Consider the following 27,142-nt stretch of genomic DNA (forward strand, 5'->3'; position numbering starts at 1 on the left):
TTTATATGGTGATTCCAGCTGAGTTCCTTGTCAATAGAATGTTGGTAATGGGGGATTCACTGATGGTACCACCTTTGAATAGCAAGGGGCAGTAGGCTAATTGTCTCTCATTAGAAATGGTCATTACCGGCATTTATCTGGTTCAAATGCTACTTCCCATTTTCAGGCTGAGTTTGGGTATTGTGCAGGTCTTGTTGCACTTGAATATGAACTGCATCAGAATCTGAAGATTCATGAATGTTGCCAAACATGTGCAGTCATTGGCATACATCTCCACGTCGACATTATGATTGATGGAAGGTCATTGCTGAAGCAGCTGAAGATGCAAAAAAATGCTGACTCCTGCAGGTGAGATGACTAACTTCCAAACAATCCATACAGTGCAGAAAGGGGCCATTCAGCCCACCAAGACTGCACAGACCCTCTGAAGAGCATCCCAGCCTTCTCCTGTAACCCCACATTTGGCATAGTTAAACCACCTGGCCTACACATCTTTTGACTCTGGAAGGAAAGTGGAGCATCCAGAAGAAATGCAAACTCTGGAAGAATGTGCAAACTCCACACAGCCAGTCATCCAAGATTGAAATTGATCGCAGGTCCCTGGTACTGTGAGGCAATAATGCTAACCACTGTGCCACCATGCCATCCTATCCTCCTATATGCCAGATATGACTCCAAACAATGGAGAGTTTTCTGTTGATTCCCACTGATTCAAGTTTTGATAGGAATCCTTGATGACACCTTTGGTCAAATGTGGCTTTGATTTCAAGGGCTATCCATTCACATCTCACCTTAGCTTGGCGGTTTGACAGAGGCTACAGGGCAGTGGAAACCTGTCCGTGGGAAGGTTAACACTCCCAGTGCGCCGAAACTTTTACAAGGTCCTGAGACACAACACAATGTTCAAATTAAGGTGATCAGAAAGCTTCATATTAAAAACAAAACTTTTAAGATCAACTTTTGACTACAAGAAAACATTGCAAATTATTTGAGCTTGCTGCCCCCTTTATGATTGATTTTTCACTGTAAATCATTTGCAGTTTACTTCAGAATTCCCGATGATTTTCAGCTGAGCACAAATCTATAGAGTCTGCGATGGTGTATGCTTACACATTTTCAAATCATTTGTAATCCCATTTTCAGGAGGGCCGAAGGGCCTGTTCTGCGCTGTATTGTTCTATGTTCTATGTTGTAAGGAAAGAAGAGTGAAACTTGGAACGAACATACTGGTCCGAGCTGGAGATTCGCTTTTCCTGGTTCAAAAAGAGTTCGGACCAGGTGGGGTAAAGAAACACTTTGATCCAAGCTATGTGCTTTTGCCGCAAGTCTCAACGTGGGCAAAAAGAAACACGAACGCAGAACGGAAATACAGGTGAACTCTGAAGAGTCATACTGTATTCGAAACGTTAATCATGTCTCTCCCTCTATAGCTGCTGCCAGACCTGCTCTTACGTCGGTGATGTAGACTTTATTTAAAAATAAGAATGATATTGCCAGTGTGCATAGTGTAAAGTCTGCACGGGGCTTGAAGTCCTGTGGCAGCCAGTGGGTGGCTCTGATCTTAAGTGCAGAATACACGCAGCTGTTTGCTTGGTGGGAGTAACGCGCTCATTCGCGGAGGGACGGGCGCTGGGCGGCTTCACTGTAGGATTGAGCGTGGTTCAGTGCGAAACTCCTACCACTTCATCCTGAGGAGGGGATGGGGTCAATACGGAGACTGCTCGTTGCTGTCCACGCTTCAGCTTTTCACATTACTCCCCTCATCATTCTCGAGTGACTTTGCGACATTTTCAACTCGTGTTGAAGTTTTAAAAAGAAGCAGCCGGGGAACAGTGGAGAAAACTCGCTGGATACTGCCACTTTGATCGTGCCTCAGTTTGGGACTGCTTCAGTTTTTGTTTTCAAGCGAAACCGGTTGGGAGGGAAAGCCGAAAATATATACATATAAAGAAACAGAGAAAAAAAAGTTTGAGCAAGTTCCAGGTGGGGGTTGATGTTCCAGGCGAAGCCCGGGGAACTCGGATAAAGATGAAGACCGCCTCTTGTGTGAAGGTGGCTGTCCTTCTCTTGTTTCTGGGGACCTTGGATGGAACTGACCCCGACTGTCAGGAAGTCAAGAAAGTTTTCCAGCGGCGACAGATCGGCCCGTCCAGGTGGCTGCCAGAGAGCCCCAGGCCAGGTGAGCACCGAACTACCTACTATCAGCTATTTCCACATACCATCATCTATTCCTCCCCAGCACCCACTCCCAAATCTCGCGCCCTCTGCATCCCATGTTAATAGACAGCCACCCTCCGCAATTGTGAGCATACTGCATCATTTCACAGAGCACAAATATACATTGTGGAACTGCTTTACCGCCATACACCAAAGTCAGTGGAGCATAATTAGTCCAGTGAAATGACTTTGAGATGGAGATCGTAACGGCACCGATAACAATCCGAATGGCGATGAGTGAGTCCCAAGACGGGTTCGCCTCAAGCCGGGGCACCGTGTAATTTCTTTTTGGGGGAGAGGCGTTCGTACAAACTGCAGAATGTGATTTTTCTCCGGTTTGTGCAGCTATTCTGGCATAAGTCTCGCGGAAACGAGCGTTTCCGCCAAAGCCGCTGTAATGCAGCGAGAGAGTAGTTCCGGACAAAATTCAGCCTGCATTATCTCCGTGGTATTTCTATTGTTTTGCATAGAAACTGTTAGGTCAATTTAAATCAAAAACCACGAATTAACTAGTTGAAATGTTTGCAACTACTGTCATTTACTTTTATGTTTGTTTTTCACTGCCATGGAATCCTTCATTAGATGTGCATGGTTCACTAATGTCCTTTAAGGAAGGAAACTGCTATCCTCGAAAACAACGTGTGAGGCTGGATGAACACAGCAGGCCAAGCAGCATCTCAGGAGCACAAAAGCTGACGTTTCGGACCTAGACCCTTCACGGATGAAGGGTCTAGGTCCGAAACGTCAGCTTTTGTGCTCCTGAGATGCTGCTTGGCCTGCTGTGTTCATCCAGCCTCACACTTTGTTATCTTGGATTCTCCAGCATCTGCAGTTCCCATTATCTCTGATCACAATTTTAACCAAAACTGCTATCCTTACCTGGTCTTGCCTCCATGTGACTTCTGGCCCACTGTAATGCGGTTGACGCCTAACTGCCTTCTGGGCAATTAGGGATGGACAATAAATGCTGACTAGCTAGCGGTGCCGTCATCCCATGAATGAATTTTTAAAAAGAGTGGACTTTACAAAGCACCATTTACAGTAATATTTGCAGTGTCAGTGCGAACAGGAAATTAACAATGGGATATGAAGCAAAGATTAATGGTGAATATATTTTCAGATTGAAACAAAATGCAGTTACCTCATCTAGAGTTGAGAAAAATGTTCTTACTCATAAAATATTGGTGACCGAAGGTTGAATGTCTGAAGAAACTTCTCTGACAGTTTCTGTTTTCATTTCAGATTTCTAGTACCATGCTTCTATTTGAATATATAAAGCATGATTTTCAAGTTAGCAAATGACAGAAGACTTGAAAAAGTTAGTACTGTAAACATTAAGGAGAGTAACAGACTTCAGGAAGCCTAGGGCAACCTGATGAATGGGTGGACGTATGGCAGATGCTATTAAGTGCATACAAGTGTGAGGTGGTTCGCTTTACTAGAAAGGATGAGAGGCACCATAAACAAAATGATACAACTTTAGAGAGAATGCAGGAGAATAGAGACCTTGGAACCAAACCAATAAATGTTTGAAGGTGATGGGACCAGTTAAGAAAGTGGCTATGACATCACTTTTTAAAATAAACATGGAATACAAGAGGAAGGAAACACTGCTAAAGCTCTATGGATACTGGTTCGACTTGGTATCATGCATTTCCCATGGCTAATCCACCTAGCCTACACATCCCTGGACCTGGTGGGCAATTTAGTGTGGCCAAGCCACCTAACCTGCATAACCTTGGATAGTGAGAGGAAATTGGAGCACCCAGAAAAAACTCACACAGGCATGGGGAGAATGTGCAAACAGTCGTCTGAGGTTGGAATCAAATGCAGGTCCTTGATGCTGTTTGGCAGCAGTGCTAACCGCTGAGCAACCCAAGAAAGTCTCCCTGTTAGTTAGTGCATATTCAAAACCAATGAAGAACTATAGGCATGATTTTTGTGTTGAGTGATCCAGAAGTGTAAAGAAAAATCATAGGTCTGTATGCCTCTTCTATAGCTCTCACTAAGATGCTCGATACAAGTCAGTCAGGGTGTTTGATGGAAGGAACAATCTCAGTTGGGGTGATCTTGAATATTCCTAACTATCCTCTGTCTTAGACTCTAGGCCAGAAGTTCAAGTAGAATGGAGCATTCTTAGACAGCTTCTCTACCTTCATTAATCTTCAGGAAAGTTGTATCTGATATCGACCCTTTGCACTGTTATTTGTTTTGCCTAGTGAAGAGGCAAAGATATGCCTGAAAAAAGGCATACATGTCTGCTTTTTAAGAGACAGCAGTCCTCAATTTACGGTAATTACTGGCACATACAAAATCACTTGAGAGCTTATCGTGTAGCTGATGATTGTGCCCTTCTGGCACATATAGAGGAGAGAATGCAATTCATTATAAACTGTTGCTCAGGGGCAGCAAATGCTTTTTTGATTTTACTGTTAGCCTAAAGAAAACACACGTACTGTACCCACCACAGTCCTGAGGAAATTACACTCCACTGCACGTCTGCAATGACAGAGGCAAATTCAGGAGATTAGCACAGATTACCTATCTGGATAGCCTTATTTCAAATGAAGCCACGTTCACCAAGGACATAGACACTTAACTGTCCAAAGTTAATAGTTTCTTTTGATGTTTTGCAAAAGCATCTGGCAAAAGCTTCCATTACGCATATCTAACAAAACTCAAGTAAAGGAATGGCGATCACCAGCACTCTTTTGAAGGAATTGCAAACATGGATCTTCACAGGAAAAAAAAATGATTGTCAGAGAGCTTCCATCTGTGCTGTCTTTGATTCATCATGAACATCAGTGGACATGCTGAGAATGAAGCCCCCAATACAGCCAATCTATCCAGAAACAGATGTGTTCTCTTGAATGTCACTTGGATGAGGCAGGACATATGCCATGTTTAGAGGGTTCTAGAATGCCAGCAGTTCTTTATGGTGAATTACATTCACTGGAGATCAAAGAACATCACAAGTGCTTCAATGGCCAGCTGAAAAGAGAACCTTTTCTGGCTAATATTTGACCAGTTAGTGGATGAGTTGGAAGCTGCTGACACAGACAGTTGACGCACAAGAACCAAGAAAGCAACCTACACGTTCAAAACAAACAAATGGGAAACTGACAAAGAAAAACACGAGCAACTGGTGGAGTCTGTTTGTTTGTGCCAGAGCTCAGAGAAATCATGAGGGCTGATGCTGTAGCTACTCAAGAGCCTGCAGATCAATCTGAACTCTTCAGTCTCTGACAATCAAGCCAGTTATCACAAAGACAAGTCTTACCATGATCTTTGCATGTAAAGAATCTGCTATCGTCACGGTTAAAAGAAATTTCATTTTTATTTCAGACTTTTCAGTCCCTGGAGATGCCAGTTGTAAAATCTTATCTTTTTTTTTGTTATTAGCTATTTTTGTAACTTTAAATGAAACACCAAAAAGGATATTTTCTGATACTATTTTTCTTCAATTGTTAATAAAAATGTTGGAAAAAGAATAGTTGTTGTAGGCAGCATATGACGTAGGTCTTTGTGCTAACTTGTCAGAGCTACAATGTAAACAAATTCCATAAAATGGGCATTTCTCCTTCAGTAAACAGAAAGACATTCTCATAAAGCAACTGCTGCTGTGTAAATGTTTCCTGTTCATTAACGCAATGGAGGAACTTATCACTGTTCTTTATAGAGTATTAAAAAGTGAACATACTTTCATAAACTAATACAGATTTCTGCATTATGTGGGATTATATTTGGCTCGACAATCCTGTAAGCAATTATAGCTTATTATGTAGTTCATCCAGACGTTAGAATGGAAATAGAAATTGCTGAGAAGTTCCTCAGAAGGGTCACCAACCCCAAAACATTAACTCTGATTTTTCTTCACAGATGCTGCCAGGCCTTCTGAGCTTTTCCAGCAACTTCTGCTTTTGTTCTGATTTACAGCATCTGCAGTTCTTTGGGTTTTTATTGGTATAGAAATAGTGTGGAATAACAACAGGAGAGGTGGGCATGCAGAGGAAATTGCCCTGGAATGTCAGTGATAATTATATTTGTACATATTTGTAGAGTATGCTTCAATGAATTTATAGGCTTGTTCTTCATATACTTTTAAAAAGAATCATGGTATGTAGTCATCCATGGATGTTACCTATCCATAATTGACCTTGAGAAGGAATTGGTGAATTAGCTTCTTTGATGCATGGGGCTGTAAATTAACTTTGATCATAAATATGACACCTTTGAACATTAATGGACAACATTGCCTCTTACTTAGAATGATTTAAAAATAAACTGAAAGTTGGCAAGCTGAATTAAATTTGTATCATCATAGTTCATAATTTGTGCTTTAATCAGGAGTTTTTAGATTCTCATTTTCAGCTTAACAAAATACAGTCACAAGTTTTCGTAGAATCCCTACAGAGTGATAGCAGGCCATTTTTCCCAACACATGTACACTGACTCTCCAAAGAGCATCTCACCCATCACTGTAACCCTGTATTTCCCATGGCTAATCCACTTAACCTGCACATCCCTGGTCACTATGGGCAATCCACCCAATGTGCAAATCTTTGGATTGTGGGAGGAAAGCCACATTGATGCAGGAAGATCATGTAAACTCCATACAGCCTGGAGCTGGAATTGAATCTGGGTCCCTGGTACTGTAAGGTAGCAGTGCTAACCACTGAACCACTGTCCTACCCATAGATTTAACTTGCATTTTAAAAAAATTAATTGACATAATTTCTTTAGGTAAACAAAGTATTTATTGACTTCTGTGTTTTACTTTCATGTGATGTCAATGAAGAGTACACGTAAAAGCTATAATCATTAGTTGGCACAAAATTATCAATTGAATATTGATTATTTCTTCCTGAAAATCAAAATTTTATACTTGGAAACTATTTGATCTGGGCTGTGTAGGTTGAGGAACTAAATCAAAATATTAGATGTGCTCGTATTATTTCCCGCGTCAAATATACAGCTATTTTAAAATCAAGGCATAGATTGTTGTGGACTCAATTGGCAGGGCATGTGTTTCAATAAAATCTTGTAAATGAAGTTGTTCTGTTGTAACAAAACAGAAAAAGAATAGTCTAACGTCTTGCATTAGTTTGTACAAATCTATCTGATTAATACTGACAGAGTGCAGTGCCATGGGAATTATTAATTACATTTTGCAGAGAGTACTCGATGCTGGGAAATGACTACACAAATTGAGGCATTTGGATGACATTACAAATACAAAAGGAAGGCTAGAACTGCTTATAACTACTAAGTGAACTTGGATTACATGACAGTACTGAAATCATTACCTGGAATCGCTTATGTTCTGTAATGTGTTTTGCATCTGTGCTGCTTCATTCAATTCATTCAACATTGAGATGCTTTGTGCTGATGGTGTTTGATGAAATTATGGCAGACTTCCTTAACATAATCTGTTATACAAAAAAATTATGTCTCCTGTATATATTGGATAGAATTTACTGACTGCACATTATTTCTTAAAACACCACTGACAACATAATGGGGATAAAAAATTGTCCTTTCATTTGTTACAGTCCTGAAATTTGCACCAACATTTCAAGAATTCCACTAGCATGCTGCATATATGATGAAAAGTTGGACCAATACCTATGCGTTGAGAGGCATTACTCCAATAATAGGGTCCATATCATAGAATCTCTTAAGTGTAGAAGCAGGCCATTTTACCCATCAAGCCCACACCAACCCTTCAAAGAGTATCCCACTGCATCCCTGTAACCCTGTATTTTCCACCTAATCTGTACACCTCTGGACTGTGGAAGGAAGCCTATGCAACACGAGGAGAAAGTACGAAGTCACCCGAGGCTGGAATCAAACCCATGTCCATGGTGCTGTAAGGTAGAAGTGGTAATACTGAGCCACCGCGCTGTACAAGTTTACACAATCATTGAATAAAGTAACAAATGATTTCCCCTGAACTTATCCAGTCTTGTTCTGGTAATAATTATGAATTTTTAAACATTCAGTATTGAACATTTTATAATAAATGAATATAATTAGATTTCAGTTTTGCAATTTCCCTCTCTGTTTTGTATCATTGGAATCCGAATAACATGTGTGACTCAAAGGAGATACTTTGTTACTTGACCAATATGTATTATAAATAAAATCAAAATATGCATTGGGAAAGTAATAATTATCTCAGTTATAATGTTAAATACAACTACAGTATTAAATTGCTTCATTTTTGCTCATAGCATAATGTGGTTTGGGTGGAACAGTGGGTTCATCTCATTTTCTTAATTGAACCACATGTAGTTATATATCTTCATTGTTTTCCATTGATTTTTTTTTGTTTCACTTACTATTTTGCTGAAGATAATAGTTTCTTAACAGAAATGTGCCCATCCATAGAAATTGAAATATGGACGGAGGCAGTTCAGTCCAATCAACTTGAATTGATGTTCATCATTCAATTTGCAACAGTTTTTTCTCTAACTTGCATGCCTGCTTCTTATTCTTTTTGACCCCTTTCTTTCAACTATTTATCTATTCTGATTTAAATGTTTGCGCATCAACTGCTCATTGTGATTGCACCTTCTTAGAATGTCTCAGTTGTTTATTTTAGCAAACAATCTTTCTCCCCTCTGTCCCAAATATCTTGCATTTAATGTTGTATCTCTGTTCTTTGTTCTCATAAATTGGCTCACAGTTATGAGTAGCAATCTTTCTTCAATTGAGTGCGTATAACCCCTTCATAATTTTGAACACTTCAGTACATCACTCAGAAATATCCACTGTTGTCGCCGAACAGGCCAGATCTGACCATCTTATGAGACATCATCATGGTGAATCATCAAAACAATTCTCTTTAGATGTTCATCCAGGGGATGCTGTGATTAATAGTTAGAATTAATTGTCTATTTATGATCAGTTAATTAAGTACCTTCATGATTAAATCCTCTGTTCTCAATATCACTCGGTAGCACTCTTCTGTATCCTTTCTGACTGTGATATGTTTCTGAAATAAGGAGCCCAAAACCACACAAAGCATTTCAGCTGAAGGCTAACAATGATTTCTGGTAATTTTAACATTAACCCCTAACAACACCTTTATTCAATGACCAAGTATTAGAACTTAAGATCCTGTTTATTTTGCAATGTTATCATCTTGTCCTTCTGCAAATGTAGGTTGTTGTAATGGTACTCCAACGGCTATCTGAACTCCTTCAACTGTTTTAAGTTTTAACCATTTACTGCTGTCCTTTAGAAATATTGGCAAGAAGGATAATGTCATATTTCTTTACGGTTTTGTCTGGACTTACACACAAACTTAATCACACTCTTTATCTGCACTTTCTCATATATATGTGTCTGTGTGACCTGAGGATGTTATGGAGTGATAAAGTCATACAGCAGGAATCAGACCTATTGATCCAACTAGTCTGCGCCGACCAGACATCCCAATCTGATGTAGTCCCATTTGCCTGCGTTTGGCCCATATACCTGTATATGTTTCCAATTGATATACCCACTCAGATGCCTTTTAAATGTTGTGATTGTACCTGTGAAGCTTATTTCATGCATGCACCACTCTGTGTGAAAAAGTTACCCCCAGGCCCTTTTTAAATCTTTCCCCTCTCACCTTAAACCTCTGCCCTCTAGTTTTGGACTCACCTGCTCAAGGTCAAAAGTTTCCCATCTGTCTATGCTCTTCATGATTTTGTAAAACTCTGTAAGGTCATGCCTCAGCCTCCAACGCTGCAGGTGAAAAAAAGACTCCAGTATGTTCAGCCTGTCCTTGTAAGTCAAACCTTTCAGTCTCAGCAACGGGACATGCACATTCATACCAACATCTTTTTCAGAATCAGAGATAATGTGTACAGCACAGAAAGAGGCCATTTGACGAATGACGTCTGAGTCAGCTGAAACATGATACACACAGCCCAATCTAACTTTCCAGCATGAAATGAAACAAATAACTCTGAACATTGAATATCTGAAACTAAAAGAGATATTGCTGGAGAGCCTCAGCAAATCTGGCAGCACCTGTGTTAACATTTCAAGTCCAGTAATTCTTCTTCAGAACTGATTTGGGCAGCTTTCTGTGAAGCCAACTTATTTTCACCTAGTAATAGTCCCATTTTCAGCTTTTCTCCTTCCCTAGCCTACCATTATCCATCCTTTTGTCGGCCTTTTCTCTGGCTCCATCGCCACCTATCTAGTGACTCCTTCCCACCACCACCCTCTGTCTCAAGCATATGGGTCACATTTTCCTAGCTACTATCAGTTCTGAAGAAGGGTCACTGGACTCAAAATATTAATTCAGCTTTCTCTCCACAGATGCATGCAGACATGCTGAGTTTCCCTCACTTTCTAAGATATGGCCCTATTTCTGAGGGTTACGGTACTTGAGGTGCATATCCAGGCACATCTTATATGAGTCAAAGACTTCTGCTTTGGCTAGCCTTTTCAGACAATGAGTTCTGGATGCCTACAACCTCTGGGGTGAAAGATGTTTTACTATCTCCCCTCTATTGTTTCTGCTTTAGTTCTATGACCCCTCGTCATTGATCCCTCTTCTAAGATAGTTAGGTTCTTTCCATACACTCCATCCAGGTCCCTGTCATCAAATTTCTCCTCAGCGTCCTTTGTTCAAAGGATGTCAGCCCTACCCTATCCAATCTTTCCTCATAGATGCAATTTCCCAGCCGTGGCAAGATTCTCATAAATATCTTCTGTATTATGTCTCATGTATTACATTCTTTCTGTAATGAAGTGACCGGAACTGCAAGTAATACTTTAGTTATGACCTAACAATTGATTTATTATGTTCTAGCATAACCTTCCGGCTTTTACAGTCTATGTCTCAGTTAGTAAAGGAAAGGATTCCATATGCCTGCTTAATCAACTTAACAATGTGACATGCTACCTTCAGGGATTTGGCATGGACTCCAACATCCATTACTTTTCTACCTCGAAGTATTCTCCCATTTGCTGTGTATTCCTTTGCCTTTCGTGACTTTCTCAAATGAATCACCTCACACTTTTTCCGATTGAATTCCATTTGCTACTTGCCTGCTGACCAGACCGTGCATTAATATTTTCCTGTTTAGTCTGCAGTTTCCCTCCTTGCCATCAACCATGTGGCTACTTTTTATATTGTTTGCAAAATGCCTGATAATGCTCCTTGACATCTGTCAATAATTACCCTTTGTTATATACCATTGTGCCAATTCTGTACCGAGCTTATCGCATTCTCCTGGAACCCAGGCACTTTTTGTTTATGAGGTAGTAGGAACTGCCGATGCTGGAGAATCTGAGATAACATGGTGTGAAGCTGGATGAACACAGTGGGCCAAGCAGCATCAGAGAAGCAGGGAAGCTTGACATTTTGGGTCAGGACCCTTCTTCAGAAATGTGGGAGGCGAAGGGGATTCTGAAGTAAATTGGGAGGCGGGGGGGGAGGGCGGATAGAAGAAGGATAAAAGAGAAGATAGGGTGAGAGGAGACAGAGAGGTCAAAGAGGTGGGGTTAGAGCCAGTGATAGTTTTATTCTTCTCTCATCAAAGTGATGATCTATTGTTACAGCAATTCATGAAACTTTACACTAACCTGCAATATTGAATACTGATGCTGGAGAAGATTATTGAAAGAAAACCCCTTGCACAAGACTGTAGAGGACTGTTTACACATTTGATTCTTATGCCTATAGCAAATTCTGGTTTTGTTTGTAATGTTAAAGCATAATCTGTACATTGTGCCAGAGGTCACTTAAAATGCCTAAAGTGGGAAAACCAATCAAAAACACTTAGTTTTCTGGCATAATTTTAACAATTAGGTATATGAATCTCTAAGGCTACGTATGTAGAATCTTTGTCAGATATTTAAATAAAAATCTGTCATACACATTCTGTTCACAATAGGAAAAACGTGTACACTTAACCAAAAACAGAAAGTACTGGGGAAATTCAGCAAGCTTGGCAGCATCTGTACAGAGATAGATAGAGTTAATTGATTTAACATTCCAAGTCCAATGATTCTTCACTGGAGCTGAAGAAAGGTGTAAAATTTGCATTTTGTGGTATTGAAAGTGGGCAACAATCAAGTGGAACAGACCAGGGTAAGGTTATGTTAAATTGGATATTAAAGTGGTCATAGAAAAAAAGGCTAAGGAAGAGGTGGTGTTTGTTGAGAAGATTAGGAGTAGAACCAAAATAGGTGCCCATGTCAGAATATAGATGACTTCTGATTGAATGATTGAATGTAAAACTACTGGTGAGTGGAGTTCCACAGGGCTCTGTCCTTGGGCCTCTACTGTTTGTAATTTTTATTAATGACTTGGACGAGGGAATTGAAGGATGGGTCAGCAAGTTTGCAGACGACACAAAGGTCGGAGGTGTCGTTGACAGTGTAGAGGGCTGTTGTAGGCTGCAGCGGGACATTGACAGGATGCAGAGATGGGCTGAGAGGTGGCAGATGGAGTTCAACCTGGATAAATGCGAGGTGATGCATTTTGGAAGGTCGAATTTGAAAGCTGAGTACAGGATTAAGGATAGGATTCTTGGCAGCGTGGAGGAACAGAGGGATCTTGGTGTGCAGATACATAGATCGTTTAAAATGGCCACCCAAGTGGACAGGGTTGTTAAGAAAGCATATGGTGTTTTGGCTTTCATTAACAGGGGGATTGAGTTTAAGAGTCGTGAGATCTTGTTGCAGCTCTATAAAACTTTGGTTAGACCGCACTTGGAATACTGCGTCCAGTTCTGGGCGCCCTATTATAGGAAAGATGTGGATGCTTTGGAGAGGGTTCAGAGGAGGTTTACCAGGATGCTGCCTGGACTGGAGGGCTTATCTTATGAAGAGAGGTTGACTGAGCTCGGTCTCTTTTCATTGGAGAAAAGGAGGAGGAGAGGGGACCTAATTGAGGTATACAAGATAATGAGAGGCATAGATAGAGTTGATAGCCAGAGACTATTTCCCAGGGCAGAAATGGCTAGCACGAGGGGTCATAGTTTTAAGCTGGTTGGTGGAAAGTATAGAGGGGATGTCAGAGGCAGGTTCTTTACGCAGAGAGTTGTGAGAGCATGGAATGCGTTGCCAGCAGCAGTTGTGGAAGCAAGGTCATTGGGGTCATTTAAGAGACTGCTGGACATGTATATGGTCACAGAAATTTGAGGGTGCATACATGAGGATCAATGGTCGGCACAACATTGTGGGCTGAAGGGCCTGTTCTGTGCTGTACTGTTCTATGTTCTATGTTCTAAAAGACATGTTACAGAAAAAAAAACTTGAGTTGGAGTTGGGGGCTGATGATGGTGGTGAAGATCAAGTCAGTTTGGCAGACAGAATTCATTGTTTGAAGTTATGCCCGAAATGTCAAACTTCCTTGCTCATCTGATGCTGCTTGGCCTGCTGTGTTCATCCAGTTTCACACCGTGTTATCTCGGATTCTTCAGCATCGGCAGTTCCTACTATCTCTGTCAGCTAAGTATAGTTTATTTTACTTGTTTATGTGAATTTGGTTGTCTGAGGAGAAAATGGTGAGCTACCTTCAAGCCCTAGAGATGTAGCTACGTACGTGTTGTTAGAAAGGTAGTGTCAAGATTTTGATCAAGTGATAGTGATCGAGTTCCAAGTCAGGATGGTGCATGATTTAAAAGAGACTTGCAGGTGGTGATGTTCCATTGCATATGTTTGTCTTGTTCTTCTGAGTTGTAGAGGTCAAAGATTTGGAAAGTGATTTCCAAGGAGCCTTTGTGAATTTCTGCACAGCATTTTGTGGATGGTGCACGTTGCTACACTGTGTGTCAATGATGAAGAGAGTGAGTGTTGAAGCTGGTAGATGGGGTGTTAGTCAAGTGTTGTTGGAGCTGCACTCATGCAAACAAGGGAAGAGTATTCTTGACTTGTGCCTTGTAGATGATGGGCAGGTTTCTGCAGAATCAAGAGGTGGGTACTCGCGACAAAATTTCCGGCTACAATTTAGATTTGGTTTGTCCTGTTCTCTTTTTAGTTAAAGGGAAGCTTTAGAATGTTAATTGCCATGGATTCAGTGATGGTAGTACCATTGCATCTCTAGGTGACATAAACAAATTTGCTGGAAAAGCTCAGCAGATCTGGCAGCATCTATGTAGGAAAAAACAGAGTTAACATTTCGGGTCTGGTGACCCTTACTCAGAACTGATGATGGCTAGGTAAACGTCAGTTTATATGCTTAGAAAAGGGTAGGGAGACAAGAAAGGGAGTAAACGATAGGATAGAACATAAAGAGAAAGAAGAGCAGTTGGACAGACAAAGAGTTGATAACGATCAGGCTGGGAGAGTGAATAGTTGTTAATGGGCACAATTAGTGACGAAAAACAGCCTGCCATTGCACACTATATGGGAAGAAGCCTGGTGTGTGGGGTAGGGGTTGGGACATGGGAGAGGTTAAGCCCTAAAATTATTGAACTTGATATTGAGTCTGGAGGGCTGCAGGGTCCCCAAGTGGAGAATGAGGTGATGTTAGAACATAAGAACTAGGAGCAGGAGTAGGCCATCTGGCCCCTCGAGCCTGCCCTGCCATTTAATAAGATCATGGCTGATCTTTGAGACTCAGCTCCACTTACCCACCCACTCACCATAACCCTTAATTCCTTTATTGTTCAAAAATTTATCTAGCCTTGCCTTAAAAACATTTACTGAGGTAGCTTCAACCGCTTCACTGGGCAGGGAATTCCACAGATTCACAACCCTTTGAGTGAAAAAGTTCCTCCTGACCTCAGTCCTACATCTGCTTCCCTTTATTTTGAGGTGATGCCCTCTAGTCCTATTTTAATGTGCTGGCGGAAACAACTCCCCTGCCTCCACTTTATCTATTCCCTTCATAATCTTATGTTTCTATAAGATCTCCCCTCATTCTTCTGAATTTCAATGAGTATAAGCCCAGTCTACTCAGTCTCTCCTCATAATCCAACCCTCTCAACTCTGGAATCATCCGAGTGAATCTCCTCTGCACCCCCTCCAGTGCTTGCATATCTCTTCTCAAGTAAGGAGACCAAAACTGCACACAGTACTCCAGGTGTGGCCTCAGCAGGACCCTATACAGCTGCAGCATAGCCTCCTGTTTTTAAACTCCATCCCTCGAGCAATGGCAGACAAAATTCCATTTGCCTTTTTAATCACCCGTTGCGCCTGCAATCTCGCCTTCAGCGATTCATGCACAAGGATACTCAAGTCCCTTTGCACAGCAGCGTGCTGCAATTTTTACCATTTAAAACATAGTCCATTTTGCTGTTACTCCTATGAAAATGGACGACCTCACACTTATCAACATTGTACTCCATCTGCCAGACCTTTGCCTTCTCACTTAGACTAGCTATATCCCTTTGCAGACTTTCAGTGTCTTCTGCACACTTTGCTCTACCACTCACCTTAGTGTCATCTGCAAATTTTGACACACCACACTTAGTCCCCAGCTCCAAATCGTCTATGTCAAATATAACCAATTGCGGTCCCAACACTGATCCCTGAGGCACACCACTAGCCACTGACCACCAACCAGAAAAATACCCATTTACCCCTACCCTTTGCTTTCTACTGATCAACCAATCCTCTATCAATGCCAACACAGTACCTGTAATACCATGCAACTTTATCTTATGTAGCAGCCTTTGGTGTGGCACCTTGTCAAATGCCTTCTGGAAATCCAGATCCACCACATCCACACGTTCCCCATTGTCCACCATGTTTTTCCAGCTTGCGTTGAGCTTCACTAGAACACTGCAGCAAGCCAGAGACTTTGTGTCTATTGTATCCTCTGTTCTCAATGTGGCCTCCTGTGCATTGGTGAGACCACGCAGAGGCTTGAAGACCACTTTGTAGAGTACTTGCACTTGGTTTACGACAATACCTTACAGTCGCGAACCACTTCCAGGACGTCATGTCCATTCTGGGCCTCCTCCAGTGTCACCATGATGCCACCCGCAAACTGGATGAGTGGCACCTCATATTCTGCCTTGGGAGCCCACAACCCAATGGTCTCAATGTGGACTTCACTAGCTTCAAAATCTCCCACACCTGGCCTCACAATATGACCAACTCTCCCTCTCATCTCCGCCTCCTTGACCTGTCCGTCTTCCACCTATCCGCTCTCCCACCTCACTGGGATTCTTACAATCCCCACCATTCCCTACCTGCACTCACCTATTACCATCCGACCTACCTTCCCCAGTCTGACTCTCCCTCTCTCTCTATTTATCTCAGAGCCCCCTTCCCTTCCCCCATTTCTGAAGAAGGTAAATGGCCAGGTATTGCACCTTTGCTGATTGCAGGGGAAGGAATTGTGGACGAAGGTGCCCTGGAGGGAATCCTGCAGAAGGCAGACAAGGGAGAGGAGGGAAAAATGCATCTGGTGGTGGTATCTTGCTGGAGATGGCGGAAATGGCGCCTGATGAGCTTCTGGATGTGGATGCTGGTGGAATGGTAGGCAAGGACGAGGGGAGGGAAGAGGAGGTGTGAGGGTGGAAGCGCGGGAGATGGGTCGGACCTGGTTGAAGGCCCTGTTGACAACAGATCTGGATAATCTTCAGTTGAGGAAGAAGGTGGACATTTCGGAGGCTCCCTTGTTGACTTTGGCCTCATCTGAACATATACGATATTCCATTCTCTCAGTTCCTCTGTCTACAGGATACCCTGGTCCACATTTCCTTCACTCCAGCCCCACACCCCTCCTCTCCCTACTCGCCAACAGCTCTATGGCACCTCTTCCTGTCACCGGCGAAGGTGCAACATCTGCCCATTTACCTCCTCCCTCCCCACTATTCAAGGGCCCAAATGTACCTTCCAGGTGAAGCAACACTTGACCTACACTTCCCACAATCTAGTCTACTGCATTCACTGCTCACAACATGGTCTGCTCTATACTGAGGGAAACAAAGCGTAGATTGAGTGACGGCTTCACAGAACATCTACATTCTGCTCACAAAAAAGACCCTGAACTACGTGTTTCCTGCCACTTTAACACATCACCCTGTTCCCTGGACAACATCTCTGTCTCTGGCTTGCTGCAGTGTTCAAGCAAAGGTCAACGCAAGCTGAAAGAACAGCACTTTATTTCCACTTGGGGAACCCACAGCTGTCCAGACTCAATATCACGTTCAACAATTTTAGGACCTCAACTCTCCAATGTCCGAGCCCCCTGCCCCATACACCAGGCCTTGTTACCACATAGCCTGCCTTTACATATTACCTGTTATTAGACACTAATAGTCCCCATTAACAACTATTCACTCTCACAGCCTGATCATAATCAACTCTTTGTCTGTCCAACTGCTCTTCTCTCTCTTTAGGTACTATCTTCTTGTTTACTCCCTATCATATCTGCCTCCCCTTTTTTTCTGCAGTTAAATTAGCATCTTCCTAGCCACCATCAGTTCTGAGGAAGGATCACCAGACCCAAAACGTTAACTGTTTTTTGCTTCACAGATGCTGCCAGACCTGCTGAGCTTTTCTAGCAACTTTATTTTTTTCCCTGATTTTCAGCATCTCCAGTTCTTTCGGTTTTTATTTAGCATCTCTAGGTGAGATGGTTATCTCTTGCTGGAGATGGTCACTGCCTGCCACTGGTGTGACACAACTATTACTTGCTGCTTGTTAACCCAAGCCTAGATACTGCCCAGTTCCTGTTATAAATGAGTACAGATGGCTCCAATGTTTGAAGTCTTGCTGAATATTTTCAAATCATCAATGAACATCCTGACTTCTGACCTGATGATGAAGGAAAGTCATGGATGGAATAGATGTTTATCCTTGTTTTGATAGGTGAAATCAACTTGTTGCAGAGTCACCCAGTGAACAGAGTGTGGATCTGATGGTTGACTCTGAATAACCTTATTGTTCCTAGAAAATGTTGAATGTGATGACATGCTGAATGCGGTAAATTGTAGATTGAAAGAAGTGAATCTTTCATTCGTTAACTGCTAAATTAATAAAGCTCTTGTTGGCACAGATATTAATCTCAATCAGATATATGCTGCTTTAGCCTCATTCAATTTAGTTGGAGATGCTAGCTGGCTATGGTAGGCAATTGTGGCTCCATAGAGAATTGATTAGGTATCCCACAATAATGTTGAAACTGATCAAAGCTAAGTGTTCCAATGTTGATGAAGCTAAGTTAGCAAAAACATTGAAAATGCCTTTTTAAAGATCTAGGTGCAATGCTGTGAATAGTTAGAGCAGTGGGAATAAATTTTAGGTGTTGGAAACCCTAATCTCCAATGTTTTCTTGATTTTATTAATTTGATTATGCCACTCGATTGTTTTAAAGTATTGAGTATGTTGCACCATTATTTAATCTCCAGTAAACCTCCTCAGATAAGTAATTTGAAACTTGTATTCCTAATTATTTGTCTTTAATGCTAAACAGGACAAGGTCGTAAACTCCTAAACAAGAAAACAATCTGGCAGCAGAGTGACATCTGTTTAGTGGAAGGGGGAAGGAACGAAGGAGAAATTGTGACTAAAAACAAGGGCCAACAGTTTTAGAAATAAGAGTTAAAGGTGGACAAAAGAAGATATGTAAAGGAGGAAACACGTATACTAATTTTCTGAAGAGATTTATTTGGTTCAAATGGTAAATCTAAGGTAACATAAGTGCAAAATGGTTTTGGCTAGTTCAGAATAACTTCAATGAGAAAACAGTAATTAACGTTGGAGCCTGGAGAATGTTTATTTGTAATTGATGGTATCTCTTACAATAGTTGGATTTTTATCAGTCGTATGCAGACCGAATAATGTTCCTTTATTTCTGAAAGCTGCTAAGTTAAAGAGTGATGTATCTACACCAGAAAACTTTTTCCAATCTGACACAAATTGTCAGTGATTCAGTCTGGAGACTCAGAAATGCAATTAATTGGAAAGAAAACAGCACAATAAGGTAGAATTTTTAGGTTTTCCTGGAATGGGGAAAAAGGTGAGAGGGGACACATAATTGCATGCTGGGCTAAAATTCAGAATCCCAACATCCCACTTGGTATTAAGTTGGAAGAAAGTTTCAGGGAGGCCAATCTTCCCAAAAGTGATAGCTGGGAAATTCTTTTGCATTCATGAGTGTGTTGTCATATCTCACTGGGCTAGTGAGTTGGAAAACAAGATTTGTTATTCCTAGAGTTGTCTCAAAAATTAAAGGTTTTATCAACACAATGCCCAAATTTACCTGTTTGTGAGGCTCATGTTATGGTTCTGAACTGAACAAGGACTAATATTTATTACGAATAAATAGATTAATCACAGGTAAACAACAATGAGCTGATGCCATATAATCCTACTAATTAAGACTCTCAGCCCCTTCAAAGCTCCCCCACACATACATACTGACACCAAAAATAAAATCCTGTTGTGGTTGGAGGGAATAAAACTTGGAAAGTCAGTGATTGGCTCCAGTTTACAAGGTTCTCTAAGATGATGTTTTTGCTTATTAAAACTTGTTGTTCTTCGATCTCTCTTCTCTAGATCCCTTTCACCACTTCACAGACGGCATTCTAACTCAGAGACCGATTTTCGTGCTTTAAGGATAAGGATTCAAATTCCATCGTGGTGGCTGGTAGAATTTAAATGCAGTTCATAACATCTGGAACGAAAGACTAGCCTCTGCCCTATTGATTGTCGTATTACCACTGATTGTTATATGAACCCAATTGAATTGTAAAATATATATTTGATGGTAGTTTTAACTGTGGACTGAAAAGGGTAAAAAGACTATTAAAAAAAGTTTGTGTAAAGCATTATTGCACTTCTTAAAAGTGAGTTACCTGACAATCATTGTCACCTTTCAAGATTCTATAGATTCTGGAACAGTTCCTATTATAATTGTAGCCATTGCAACACCAAGATTCAAAAATGAGGTAGAGAGAGAATGGAATTAGAGACTGGTTAACCTGGCATGGGAGTAGAGAAAATACTAGTGCCCCTTATTAAAGATTTAAAGTGGAGCATTTGGAAAACAGTGGTAGGATCAAAGAGAGGCCAGCATGGATTTACAGAAGGGAAATCATGCTTGACAAATTTGGTAGAATCGAAGAATCCCAACTGTGTGGAAACAGGTCATTTGGCCCAACAAATCCACACCAACTCTCTGAAGAGCATCCCACCCAGTCACAGCCCCTACCCTATCCCTTGTAACACTGCATGTCCCATGGCTAATCCACCTAAACCTACACATCCGTGGACAGTATGGGTCATTTAGCATGGCCAGTCCACTTAACCTGCCCATCTTTGGGCTGTGGGAGGAAACTGGAGCACTCAGGAAACCTACGCAGACATGGCGAGAATGTGCAAACTCTACACACATAGCCGCCTGAGTCTGGAATTGAACCCAGGTCCCTCATGCTCTTCGTGCTAACCAGAGAGCCACCATGCTGCCCTCTTATGGGCATCCATGGGAACTTTTTGACAATATAACTAGGAGAAATGGTAAGGGGGCCAATGGATGTGGTTTACTTGGATTTTCAGAAGTCTTTTGATTGGGTCCAATACAAGAGATTAGCATGTAAAATTAAAACATGTGGGATAGGGAATAGTGACTTGGATAGACACTCGTTGGCAGACGGAAAACAAAGTGTTAGAATAAGCATAACAAAGTGTGAAGCTGGATGAACATAGCAGGCCAAGCAGCATCTCAGGAGCACAAAAGCTGACGTTTCGGGCCGAGACCCTCCAGCATCTGCAGTTCCCATTATCTTTGTTAGAATAAGTAGGTCTTTTTCTCAAGTTGTAACCAGTGACCACTGAGGTGTCTCAGGGATCAGTGCTCAGATCCAGCTATTCACAATATATATTAATGATGTAGATGAAGGAGAAAAGTGTGAAATCTCGAAGTTTGCAGACACCTCAAAGCTGATTGAGAGGATAAACCGTGAAGAGGATGCAGAAATATTTCTGTGTAATTTGGACAAGTTGAGTGGGTAACTGCATGGCCGACGAAGTATGGTGGATAAATAGGAGATTAGCAAAAACAAAAAGGCAGATCATCATTATGTGAATAGCAATTGATTGGAAAAGGGGGAGCTTCAATGAGACTTGGGTATTGTTGTAAACCAGTTAGAGAAAGTAAGCATACAAATGCAGGAGATAGTGAAGAAAGCAAGAGGTATATTGGACCTCGTAATGTTAGGATTTAGTACAGGAGCAGGGTTGTCTTTATGCAATTGCGCAGGGTTGATTACAAAAGGAATTGAATATAAAAGTTAAGGATGTTGTACCTTGGTTATGTAGTGCATTGTTGAGATTACATCTCGAACACTGTGCAGTTTTGGTCACTGTATTTAAGGAAGGATGTAAATGCATTGGATATCTTTCAGTTGTGGTTTACGAGATTGGTATCTGGAATGAACAGGTTGCCTAATGATAAGTTGGACTGACTTAGATTGTTTCTGAAATAAATCCACAGAGGCCGGTATCCCGTCACCAAGTCACCCTTTATGCATACATGAAAAGTCCTTGATACTGATCCAGCTCCCTTAGAGTCAGGTCTCAGTGTGAACAGAATCTGTGACATTCCTATTCTTATCTGCCTTTCAGGGCTCCCTGATTAGATCAGATTAACAGTCCCGATTAAGGAATTTATATTCTATGAGATCCACCTGAGTGACCTTGTTACAATCACTACATCTTTCCCTCTCTGAGTCCCAAGAAAGTAGGTCTTGTTTTTTGTAACTCCTGCTGGGGCATTTTAACAGCAGTGCAGGTTCCACCAACTCTGCCTCTCAAACTGGTGGCATGTAATACACAGTAGCTTGCGTCTTGCACCTGGAGAACCTTGGAAGAAATACATTCTCTTCTTCAGGTGGCAAAGACAATGCGGTGGAGGTGGTGGCATCCACTGTGTGTCCATCTTAGATTCCGAGTTACTTTCAACAGTTAGCATCATAGCGTCAATGTGGTATACTGCATCCATTGTACCCGGTGCGGCTTCCTCTACATTGGGGAAACCAAGCGGAGGCTTGGGGACCGCTTTGCAGAACACCTCCGCTCAGTTCGCAACAAACAACTGCACCTCCCAGTTGCAAACCATTTCCACTCCCCCTCCCATTCTCTAGATGACATGTCCATCATGGGCCTCCTGCACTGCCACAATGATGCCACCCGAAGGTTGCAGGAATAGCAACTCATATTCCGCCTGGGAACCCTGCAGCCATATGGTATCAATGTGGACTTCACCAGTTTCAAAATCTCCCCTTCCCCTACTGCATCCCTCAACCAGCCTAGTTCGTCCCCTCCCCCCACTGCACCACACAACCAGTCCAGCTCTCCCCCCCAACCCACTGCATCCCAAAACCAGTCCAACCTGTCTCTGCCTCCCTTACCGGTTCTTCCTCTCACCCATCCCTTCCTCCCACACCAAGCCGCACCCCCAGCTACCTACTAACCTCATCCCACCTCCTTGACCTGTCCGTCTTCCCTGGACTGACCTATCCCCTCCCTACCTCCCCACCTATACTCTCTCCACCTATCTTCTTTACTCTCCATCTTCGGTCCGCCTCCCCCTCTCTCCCTATTTATTCCAGCTCCCTCTCCCCATCCCCCTCTCTGATGAAGGGTCTAGCCCCGAAACGTCAGCTTTTGTGCTCCTGAGATGCTGCTTGGCCTGCTGTGTTCATCCAGCCTCACATTTGATTATCTTGGAATTCTCCAGCATCTGCAGTTCCCATTATCACAGAAACAGACCCTTCAGTCCCATCAGTCCATGCTGAACATAATCCCGAACTAAGTTAGTCCTAACTGTATGCTCCTGGCCCATACCCCTCCAATCATTTCCAATTCATGTATCGATTCACATGTCTTTTAAACATCGTAATTGTACCCACATCCACTACTTCATTCCACATGTGAACCACTGTCTGTGTAAGAGATTTGTCTCCTGTGTCTTTTTTATATCTCCCTCATCTCGCCTTAAAAATGTGCCACCTAGACTTGAAATCCCCTAAATATACTTGAGCAAAAAGGGAAATGCATGAGTTCCAGGAAGGTTGGAAAGGCTGTCGAGGAGGCCTTGCACCATTTGCGAGTTTGTAACTTTCGTATGGTCAATGTGATTTGTTCAGGACCATTGCACCAACCCAAATTTTATACATCACTGGACCTGATTTCACATCAACCCTGCCTCTCACCATGTAGGGCCATTAAGCCCATGAAAGGACCTGCATAGTTAACATGAAACTGAGTTCAGTGTTTACTTGGCCATTCTTGTGAATGTGGGGTAGCTGCTGGCTGGAATTTTTGTCCTCATCAGCACTCTGAGCTCTGCCCCACCCAAGTGGATTTGTCTCCATGGTCCTGGTGAGAAGATTCAACGTCTCACCAACATCTTCATTGTGGAAGCCCTTGGATGAACTTGGTGGAGTTCAATATCTGGCAGTGGCCTTCGCTCAGGACAGTCGCTCTATTGCCATCTTTTATTGTGATCTGGTCTCTTCAGGTTCAAAAAGGTTTCAGTTCTGTTTGTGACAACACTTTAGTTTCTCCCATCAATACCAGCTGTTTCAGATTTGCCAGGACCAGATCTTTCTTTGTCCAAAATCTGTCCAAATTGTCAGCTGTGATTGTAAGTATACCTGGAAAATTTAAAACAGTTATGGACACTTGCAGTGGTGATATCACTGGTTGTGAATCTGCCAGCGGGAGGTGGCTCAATACATCTGCATTTGCTACTTGGCCTCCTAGACAGTGTTTCAACTTTTAATTATAAGCACTTAGTACTCGAACCTACTGCTGAACTCGACCAGATAACTGTGGCAACACTGCCTTGTCCTCTCTTAAGTAGGCCTAGCAAAGGTTTGTTATCCATTATTATTAAAAATTTACATCTGCATAGGTATTGGTGGAATTGCTGACTCCAAATATGACCATCAAATTTTCCTTTTCTATCTGAGCGTATTGACAATCTGCTTTCGCCAAAGCCCTGAATGCATACATTATTAGGCATTCTGTTCCATTGGGTCACCAATGAGCTAATACTGCCCTGTAAGAGGAGGCATTGCATGTCAACACCAGATTTAGCTGGGGATTATAGTGTGCCAACACCTTAGAAGATGATACCTCTTTCTTCCCTTCCCTGAAAGTTATAGCATGGCTACGTGACCATTTCAAAGACTGATCCTTTTTTAAGAATTGATGCGAAGGTGCCAAGGTGGAGGCCAGATTATAGAGTCATTGTTGTAGTCATAGAGTCACACAGCACTGAAACAGACTCTTTGGTCCAACCAAAGCCTATGCTGACCATAATTCCAAACTAAACTAGTCCCACCTGCCTGCATTTGGCCCATATCCCTCTAAACACTTCTTATTCATGTATTTATTCAGATGTCTTTTAAATGTTGTTACTGTACCTGCATCAACCACTCCCTCTAGAAGTTCATTCCCCATATGAGCTACTCCCTGTGTAAAATGATTGTCCCTCATGCCTATTTTTAACTGTTTCAGGGTGTGCACTCTCTTGGATACTGGCCTATGATTTCTCTTGCTCAATTTAGATCTTGTGGGATTCTTTTGCTGTCTCGAGTCTGCATACCGGCAGCTACTCAATGGCTTGCTGGCTCAGATCCTAAAGAATATTTTAACCATTTATCTGAGGTTTGGCTTTGTTTTGGGTTTTGCGGTGGGCTGGCCTAGACTCCATCTGTTCAGGATACGTCTTCTGTGAAGCTGTGCAATTGTCTTCATTCAAGCCGCGTTCTCCAAGCTCAGTCAGCCTGGAGAGCTTCATTCAGGGAATCCACAATCTAAGAACCTATGACCAGCAGTCCCTCTCACCCCCACCTCTCTGATCTGACACAACTTGCCCATCTTCTCTTCCACCCAGCCGATCCTCCCACCTCACTGAACAATCCACACCACTGCCTACCTGCACTCACCTATCACCATCCTACCTATCTTCCCCAGCCCCATTCTTCCTCTCTCTATTTAATTCCGAGCTCCTTTTCCCTCCCCCATTTCTGAAGAAGGGTCACGATCTGAAACGTCAATTTTCCTGCTCCTTTGATACTGCCTGGCCTGCTGTGTTCCTCCAGCTCCACGTTGTCTTACCATAATCTATGATGTCCTGCTGGTCGACCTCATTACAATCACTATATAAGGGTGTTAGAATTTTAACTGGAAGTTATATGCCAATAGTTCATAATTGCTTCTCTGTGTTTAGAGTTAATTCTTGTAATTCTTGTTAAATATAGAATCCTGCGCTATGCTTTCTGTTATTCTGGGTCTGAAAGTTAGATTAATTTAGGTGATTTTAAAATTGTTCAATTTTTGTGAAGGCTCTGGAAATTGAGAGGCTTGATTTGCCCAGCTAATTGCTGCAACTGAACGCTAACTTTCTGAATTCACTGTCCCCAGCATATGTCTGCTCCTTGTTCGATTCAGTTCAGTTTAGTTTCTGGTCAATGGTATACCCCAGGGATTTTGATAGTGGGGAAATGACTGTTGGGGGCTAAATGTCAAAAGACATATGGTTAGATTCTCTCTTTTTGGAGATGGCCATTGCCAAGTACTTTTGTGGCGCAAATTTTACTTCTCACTGAAGAGCCCAAGCCTGGATATTATTCAGGTCTTGCTTCGTTTTCTTATGGACCGCTTCAGTATCAGAGGAGGTGTGCATGATGTTGAATATTGTGCAATCACGAACGAACATCCTCCCTCTGACCTTACAATGGAGAGAAGCTAATTGATTAAGAAGCTGACAATAATGGGCCTCTGACACTATCCTGATGAATTCCTACAGAGATGTTCGGGGCCTGCCATAACCACCTCCAGCAACTACAGCAGTCTTCCTTTGTGACTGGTATGACTCTAACCAGCGAAGATAATTCAACCGGTTCCTACCAATTCTGATTTTGCATGGACCTTGGTGGCACCATTGATCAACTGTGTCCTTGATGTCAAGGGCAGTCATTCTTACCTTCCTTCTTGAACCTTGCTTGATGTTGGACATTGAAGTCCTGACAGAGAGTGCCATCCATCCTGTTGTTGCCTTTAGTGCTTTTTTAAATGGTGTTCAACATGGAGGCAGATTGATTCAAGAGCTGAAGGAGGACAGTAGCTGCAATCAGCAGTGAGTTCATTGTTCATGTGTAACCAGATGCCATGAAATTTCATGCCATCTGGAGTCAAGTTTGAAGACTCCTAACACCATTATTTCTTTTTGCTACAATAACCTCCTGTGGGTCTGTTCCAATATAGGGTCAAGACAAATGTAAGAATGTGATTTATAAAAAAGTCAGTGATGCTGTTTAATAGTCAAATTAAACTGTCAAATCCTATCTATGTCAGGCTCTTGATACTGAACAAGAGTTCTGTTCTAACTTTGGCACATGGCATGGACACAAATGCTTTGTAGGTTAACTGGGCTTTATTTATCTTTGTCATATATGAATCCAACACTCAAGTTAAAGCCAAGGGCCCATCTAGTTTTAATCTATTATGATTTTTCTTTGCAGTGATGTGCATGATAAAACCGCATTTGTATGGCTAAGGGGATAAGCATACACAAATTATTATCTGTACAAACTTTGGCTTCAGAGCCTGTATTTTTGAGATAGTCCCTAACTGAAAATAAGATGAAAACTTCAGATAGCTGGAAAAGGGAAATTACAACTTGGGATTCCTGGCTGTGATGCCAGAGCTTTGCAAAAAAAATCAAATGTTAGCTGATTGGGAGAGGAAAAAAAAGCACAGAAATATTTTTGCAATCAAATGTCAGTAGGACGTCAAAGTCGGCAGTCAGCGGAGAGCTGTGCATGTGGAACATATGAAAAGCCCAAAGCTTGAACACTGATGAAATGGTGAAGGAAGTTGTGCAGAAATGCTCATTGTTGATGATTAATTTATCTGTAATACCCAGACTGAATAACTGAAATCTGCAAGAATAAAATACCTTGAACTCTGGCTGAATTGAAATGACTGAATTGTGGAAGGA

The 27,142-nt window shown here is 42.0% G+C and overlaps 1 protein-coding gene across 3 annotated transcripts in view; it reads left to right on the plus strand.

Annotated features, from left to right (window-relative positions):
• Nucleotides 1–1,627: 1,627 nt before the first annotated feature.
• Nucleotides 1,628–27,142, plus strand: part of gpc5a (glypican 5a) — a 921,338-nt gene continuing 895,823 nt past the window's right edge. For all 3 annotated transcript variants that reach the window (XM_048532912.2, XM_048532913.2, XM_048532914.2), the window contains exon 1: nt 1,628–2,179. In XM_048532912.2, the coding sequence (XP_048388869.1) occupies nt 2,029–2,179 (151 nt within the window). In that variant the 5' untranslated portion in view covers nt 1,628–2,028. The remainder of the gene's footprint in view (nt 2,180–27,142) is intronic.

The sequence above is a fragment of the Stegostoma tigrinum genome, chromosome 6, assembly GCF_030684315.1.
Source record: "Stegostoma tigrinum isolate sSteTig4 chromosome 6, sSteTig4.hap1, whole genome shotgun sequence".
NCBI classification, from domain to species: Eukaryota; Metazoa; Chordata; class Chondrichthyes; order Orectolobiformes; family Stegostomatidae; genus Stegostoma; species Stegostoma tigrinum.